The 7802-nt window shown below is 36.5% G+C and overlaps 2 protein-coding genes across 2 annotated transcripts; both read right to left on the reverse strand.

The window, feature by feature from the left end:
- Positions 1-796: 796 nt before the first annotated feature.
- Positions 797-1069, reverse strand: ONS95_004464 (uncharacterized protein; the record flags this gene model as incomplete). The annotated part of the gene is made up of 1 exon (XM_058497826.1): positions 797-1069. One exon carries the CDS (start codon positions 1067-1069, stop codon positions 797-799), a length of 273 nt encoding a protein of 90 aa, XP_058352554.1.
- Positions 1070-1173: 104 nt separating this feature from the next.
- ONS95_004465 (uncharacterized protein) lies at positions 1174-1729 on the reverse strand (the record flags this gene model as incomplete). Its single annotated transcript, XM_058497827.1, has 2 exons — positions 1174-1546; positions 1635-1729. The coding sequence occupies 2 exons, from the start codon at positions 1727-1729 to the stop codon at positions 1174-1176; spliced, it is 468 nt and encodes a 155-aa protein (XP_058352555.1).
- Between the last annotated feature and the right edge of the window lie 6073 nt (positions 1730-7802).

Raw genomic sequence — 7802 nt, forward strand, 5'->3', positions numbered from 1 at the left:
TTCTAGAAATTAGTAGAAAAGAAATGTCTATATAATATATAAGAGCACAAAAACAAAAACAAAAGACAAAAATAAAGTCGGCTAAGTAGTTGTACGCTTTTCGTAAAGCATCGAAAGGTTAAAAAACCGTCCCGTAGATACTCTCTGCGTGATTCTGAAAATACTGCTTGTGTTGCAGCCCTATTTGACAGACTTTGCACTTAAGCCGATCCTTTTTTTTAATGTGAGCCAGATGCTTCCGCTTAAAATGCTTTGTCAAGTCTCCCGAACTAGCAAACTTATAAGTACGCTTTTCGAACGGTAAGCTCTGCTCTCCTAAGCAAAGAAAGCAGGTGGTGATTCTTTTTTTTGCAAACACCAATAACATAGCGTTACTTAACGCTTGCTTCTCAGCCTCGGCGGCTGCCAGCTAGGGGCTGGTCTCCTTCGACGGCATTAGACTCGTCCGTTGCGTAAACGACCTTTTACGTGGTAGGGTAACAGCTCCCCCCTCCTAGAAGTAGCGGTAGGCAGCGACTACATCGATAGCCGCATTACGGCGGCGGAACTTTTCTTTGATAGTCGTACCCGGGAGCGTCATCACCGTTTTAGCCAAGCGCTTCTAAAGCAGGGGCATCTCATCGTTTTGGTCCAAGGTGGTTTTTACGTTTTGGCTGAGCTTGAGCCCAGAGAGCTGCCGCTCGATCTCGTCGACCGGGTGATCCAGATCCCAGCGCTCTTGAACGTACTTGAGGAGCGCAGCTCTCAGCCGCTGCCTAGTGTTAAAGATCGCGCGGCCGATAATCCGATACCCGGGCTACTGAGTCGCCGTGCCCTGGAAGCGGCGCTTCCACTTCTCCCGCTCCGCAACGAGGCGGCGGACGATGGGATCCTTATTAACAGACAGGGATTCCTCGGGCGTGAGTTCTTGCGGCCGGTCAGGATCGATCCAGCAAGTCATCCAATAGGCCGCCCGCATCAGGTCGCGCTGAGGTTCGTAGCCGAAGATGATAGCTCGCGTGTCAGCGGTGACCGTCCGCCGGAGGTAGTGCTTGATGAAGGTGTCAACCTTGGCGTGTTGCATCATCATGTTTTAAAGCGCGTCGCTCACGTCACCTATCAGTCTACGATTAGCATATCACACTACGGATAAGGGCGGGGTTGCGAGAAGGGGGCCGCATAATACGCACCGCTCTAGTTAAAGGCGTTGCCTGCACCGTATCGGAGGCAGTACGGACGCGTGATTTGCGGGAACCCGGTGAGCACGCCGAGCCGCTTCATCCACTTCAAGAGAGTCGTGTACGGTAGTGGCTGGTCGGGGGAGATCTCCCAGCTATACGGCGTCTTAATAAACTTGCGGAGGACGGGGATATTAGCCATCTTCGGCTTTAAACGCAAGGGCAGCTGCTTATAACTAAGCGGGATATCTAGCTTGCTGATCTTCTCGGCTGATGTGAGACTCGGGGCCAAGAACGCATTATCAGCAAAAATAAGGCCCAAGAGAGCGACGTGCGGACTGAGGATTAGGGACGGATCAAAGATAATCTCAGGAAGTACAAACGTATTCCTAGCTTTTATATAAGTCGCATGTCTCAGCTAGAATAAAAAAGAAAAGGGGATCGGGGGGACGAGAAAAGGCCTAAAGTCAAACTTACGCATCTTTTATACCGAGATATTTCTTCGTAAACTCGCACGTGAACTCGATTAAGATCCGATAGGGCCCGCTACTAGGGTCCCGGAGCAGGTTCATCGCGATGTTACTATAGTGGAGCTTTAGGAGCGATAAAAGTCGGTTTGCGAAGAATATAGCTAGCTAGCAAAAGAGGCTAGTTTGGATCCGCTGCCGGCCATGTGTGTACCTCTGCTTCGTCGTAATCAAGTTGGTTTGTAAAACGCCTGCGAGATCCTCGATATATATCGCGATATTATCGCGCTTCTTCGTCGACAAGCGGTACTTCTTCGCTAGCTTCCTAAAGACCTGCGATAAATGTTTTATTAGCTCTCACCTATAATAATTCGAACTAGATTAAACGGGTAAACAAAAAACGCTACTTACCCGATGTATGTGACGATTTATTTTCCCCTCGATCTTCTTTTTATTCGCTCGTTCGTACACGAGCCGGAAGACCTTCCAATATATCCCGAGCGTACTAGCAGACTTGATACCGGCAAGCCTCCTCCCACCCTTCCCTTAACGTTAATTCAATATTTATTCGAAGAAGACCTTAAGGGTACGGCGAGAGATAGCCTGCATCATCCGGGCAAGATCCTTTCGTACATATTTGCAATACCTAAAAAGTCAGATTAGCGATTTGATAGTAAAAGTGTTACGGACCTCTTGGCGCTACAGTTCAGTTAGCACTTATATGATGATAAAACCATCAGTAGTACTATAGGGGCATTAGTACTAACAAAGGAGCGGTACTATCGATAGGGTAGTACTAGCTAGGGAATGATATAAGACAAGCGAGTAGTACTATTATACACTCACGCTTTAGTAATAATAGTTACCTAAATTATAATAGATAATAGGTCACGTGATAGATCCCTAGATCCCTAGATCCCCTTATAAGAAAACAGATCTAAGGATCTAAGGATTCAGTATCTTAAGGGATCTAAGGCAAACGAAGGTTTTATATAAGACTAGTATATCTACTATTAGATAAAAGCTTTGTGCTTAACTTTAAATAGTATTCTAATACTTAATAACTGTCTTTTGTTTATATAATACACTTACTTCTTGATTATTAGAGATTAACTATAGCCTTCTGTATTTATAGTAAGTAAATACCGGACTGTTATACTTTAAGCACCTTTTTGTCAGAGGTACTGACTTACAAAGATAATATGTCTTTTATTAAAAGATCGTCAAACGATTACTTAGCTTTTGCTAAAGTCTTTGACTTAAAGAACATACTTAAGATTGCTGCCTTAGATCTCTATAATAGAGACTAATCTAAGCTTAAAGTATATCTTATGTAAGTTAAGCTTTATACAGGCTTTAACAGTCACTAGTTTGTTATAAAGACTGACAAAGTCCTTTAGGCTTTGTCTTTTCTTTAAGGGTTTGCCTTTAACTAGATTAAGACCTTTCTTTTAGACTATATTTAGAACTAAACTAAAGATAAGAGAGTCTTTATAGTAATAACTAAGGAATCTTAAAAGATCTTTATGACTTTTAAAGGTTTTAAGCATAAGATCAACTGTGTCTTTAGCGATATTGATTAGAACTGTACTATTAAACAGAATATTTAGAACTTAAAGCAAGTCAGGTTAGTGATTACGTATACTACTGCTTTTTAGTAATTCACAAATTAGACTAGCTAAAATGACGACGCCTTTTAAGTACAGTACTACAAAAGGTTAAAAGATAAAGTAAAAGATAAGATAGTAAGATCAGACGCGCTTACTAACTTGTAAGAACTTATTAAGATAACTGTTAAGATTAACAACTAAAATTACAAGAAGGCACTTAAGAAAAAAGGCTAATACTACTTTAAAACGCATATACACTAAAGAAGAGAAGGTAATAACAAGAAACTATTCTATCTTTAAGAAATGAAACTCGATGTGACGTTTTAAAAGCTAAGTTATTAAGGAAAGCCGTATAACAGTAGGCTATTTAAGAAAGTCATAAATAAACGACACAAAAAGAAGCTATACTTTAAATATAACCTCCCCAGTTATATAGCTAGCTCTTATCGATAAAAGAAGTTGTAAACAGATAAGAAACATGTTAATGTAATAAGACGTGACTCTTATAACAAACTAACCTAACAACTTGCCGTAATATATTAATATATAATTATAGATAAGCTCGAGAAAAATCACATCTACACTTAGTTAAGTGACTTTAGTGATAGTAAGCGAGATTTTATAAGCGTTATAAGTCTGCTTAAGAAGGACGTCGTTAGTACGCCTCTTAAGGACTATATGTATTAAGATAACGATAACTTTAAGCTAGATGACGACATAAAGCTAATGTTAAGTAACAGTGAAGAAAAAGCCTAAAAGCCAGAATAGACTTTAAAACTAAAGCTACCTTAACTTAAACTCTTAAGACTAAGAGTGAGTAAAACTTGAGAAGTTACCTAAAGGGAAGAAAGCTTATATTAAGTTAGCTGTAATACTCGCTACTAGACTAATGTAACTACTAAGGTTACTTATTAAAAACCAGGCCTTGTTAGCTTAAAAGGTCTACTGTAAGGGGTAAAGTATAAAGTAGTCTACTAAGACTATAAGCGTATCAGATAAAAGATGGCCGGCAGTTAAAAAGGACTAACAACCTTTATATAACACTTGCTACTCTAGAATACTGCCATTCTTAACACTAATACGTTACTAAAGGTAGGCAAGAAATGAGAAATTATAGCAGAAAACCAATATAATAAGATATAAGTCTACGTTAATGATAATAGTCGATACTATTACAAGATATATAACCTAGTAACGTACACTAAACTTAAGATAAGGCTTATATACAAAGTAAGCTTAAGCTATAGCAATCAAAGGGTATAAGAAAGTGTCCTTGACTATAACGTATACTAAGAGTACTTCTGTGTACAGCAACTTGCTGTTATTAAAGATAAGTATCTCACATTAAAAGTCAAAATCAAGAGAGTCAAGCTTTAAGCAATAGTAAACTTTAAGACATAAGGAAACTTTATGTCTCTTACTGTTATACTTAAATACTACCTATCAACTAAAGTAAAAGATAAGAGATACTATTTAATACTGGCAAATAGCAAGGTTGCCTTTAATAGACTAATTAAAGTCTAGACTACTCTAGTTTACATAAGCATTGCCGGACACTTTAAAATAATCTAATTTAACGTCGTTAAGATTAAAAGGCACGATATTATCTTAAGGTTGTTATAGATAAAAAAGCATAACCTTGTTGTTAATTGACAGATAAGGAAGCTTGAGTTTAGTTAATGTCAAGACTATTATTATCTACTAAAAACAGAAGTAGTAAGCATTTAAGAGGTTAGCGCCACTTTTAAAGAAGAGCTTAAACACTAAGACAAAAGTTTACTGATAAAAGATATACTATTAATATACAAGAAGTTTACGACACTGTTTAAAGAGAAACAAGGCATCAAAGCCTTGCTAAAACACTAAGACTATAATTATTAGATCAAGTTAAAACCAGGTATTAAACCGATATTCTAACTACTTAGAGAATATTCAACGACAGACTTGATGACGATTAAGCAATATATTAATGAAAACTTAACGAAGGGATTTATCTAAGAGTCTAAGTCTCTATAAAGGAGTAACGTCTTATTTATAAAAAAGAAAGACAAAGGACAATAAATATACATTAACTACTATTAATTAAACGATGCCACAAAAAAGGATCGTTATACACTACTATTAGCTAAAAAGCTGTAAGACAGACTCGTTAAAGCTAAGATTTTCACTTAGTTTAACTTATAAGAAGCGTACAACTTTATTAGGATAGCTAAGGGTAAAGAAGAAAAAACAGTATTTCACACTTGTTTTAGTTACTACAAGTACACGGTCATACTCTTTAGCTTGACTAACGCACTAGTCATATTTTAGCGTTTAATTAACAATGTTTTGCGGCCTTACTTAGACGTAACGTGTATATATTATTTAAACGATATACTAGTCTACTTTAAATTAAAAAAGTAATATGTAAAAGACGTTATAGCTATCCTTTAAAAGCTAAAAGACGCCTACTTATTACTTAAACTAAAAAAGTGTAACTTCTACGTGGACGAGGTTATCTTTTTAAGCTATGTAGTCACTACTGTAAGATTGGCTATAGATCTTAAAAAGATTAAAGTAATTATTAAGTGGATAGGGCTTATAAATGTTAAGAAAGTATAATTATTTCTTAAGTTTATTAACTTTTATAGGCGGTTTATTAAAGACTACTTAAAAATCGCCGGGCTACTTATAGAGTTAACTTATAAAGACAAGAAATTCCACTAGTCTGACAGTGTATAAAAAGTGTTTAAGGCATTTAAAGTAGCTTTTATTACGGAACTAGTACTTACTTTCTTTACCCTTGATAAAGAAATACACATAAAGATAGACTTTTTAGACTACACTATTAGAGCTGTGTTTAGCTAGCTAGGTAAAGATAGAAGATAGCAACTAGTTACTTACTATTTGTAGAAACTATCACTAGTAAAACTTAACTATAACATATATGACAAAGAGTTGTTAGTAATTGTAGATATAGTACGCGAATAAAAGGTCTACTTTAAAGATGCCGCTTATAAGGTATAAATCTTAATAAACCACAAGAATCTCATTTACTTTACGACTATTAAGGAACTAAACTAATAGCAGGTTTATTAATACAAAACACTCTTTACTATTAAGCTTTAAATTTCTTATGTTAAAAGAATAGAAAATGCTCGAGCTGACGCTTTAAGCTAGAAACTAAAGTATCTTATAAACAAAACCCACGAATCTTATATTATACTGTGAAAAGATGGCGATTTATTAGTTATTAATAGTTAACAGCTAGCCGTGATAAGACAGCTAGTTGTAGAGAAAATCTAAAAAGACTACGTTAATAACTTAGTTGTAACTGAATAGTAACGCTAACTAAGCGAAGGGTTCTCCTTTTCTTTAAAAGGAACTCTCTTGTTTTAAGGACAAATCTATATACTTACTAAGGATAGGATTAAATTTGTCACGTACTAGTATAAGCTGCCCGCTTATAAACACTAAAGGGTAGTTAAGACACTGTCTAGGCTATTTAAGAAATACTACTTTCTAGGTATAAAAAAGGTAGTCAAAGATATAGTAATATCGTGCGACATATATATCTAAAACAAAGCTACATACTATACTTTATATAGACTTATAAAGTCACTAACAACACTACCTCGCTTATGAAAATCAATCGCTTTAGATTTTATAGTTAAACTACTACTCTTAAAAGACCCAATCATAAGAATCATATACAACTCAATCTGTGTAATAACAGATAAGTTCATAAAGTACGCGTATATAATACTAGTACTTAAGACACAAAACGCGCCTATAATAACGCAGGTATTCCTTAAAATAATCTTTACAAGCTACAAAATATTAAATAAGATCATCTTAGATAAAGATAAGCTTTTTACCTTAAAGTTCTAGAAAACTCTTATCACGCTCTTAAGAATAAAACAGAAAATATCAACTACATTTTATCTTTAGACTAATATATAGATAGAACGAATCAACTAGATAATAGAGACTTATCTTTAGTGTTATGTAAACTATAAACAAGACAACTAAGTGTAACTACTCTTACTTGCCTAGTTTATATATAACAGTATAGATTAAGAGACTATTAAAGTATCGCCGTTTTACGCGAATTATAGGTATAATCTCATAGTATATAATCTACTAATAACTAGTCAGTGTAACGGTCCGGTATTTACTCGCTGTAAATACAGAAGGCTGCAGTTGATCTCTGATGATCGAGAGGTAGGTGTATCACGTAGACGGGAAGACAGTTACTAAGTATCAGAATACTATTTGAAGTTGAGCACGAAGCTCCTATCTAATGGCAGACGTGCCAGTCTTATATAGAACCTTCGTTCGCCTTGGATCCCTATGGGTCCTATGATCCCAGGCTCCAGGAACCTTGGATCCTATGGTTCCAAAAGCTCCATGCCATCACGTGACACATGGTCCCGTGATTTTGTTCCTAGTTCTTGGCTTCTCTGTGCAGCAATGCTGCCGAGCCTCAGGGCCAAGACACACGTGATACTCCTTCTGAGTGCGTTCGTAACAGTCAGGGAACTGCATAAGAGGCTATACTATAAGCAGATGGGCTTAAGTAGCTCTAT

Source organism: Cadophora gregata, assembly GCF_030347475.1.
Source record: "Cadophora gregata isolate MNR1 chromosome Unknown scaffold_14, whole genome shotgun sequence".
Lineage (NCBI taxonomy): Eukaryota > Fungi > Ascomycota > Leotiomycetes > Helotiales > Ploettnerulaceae > Cadophora > Cadophora gregata.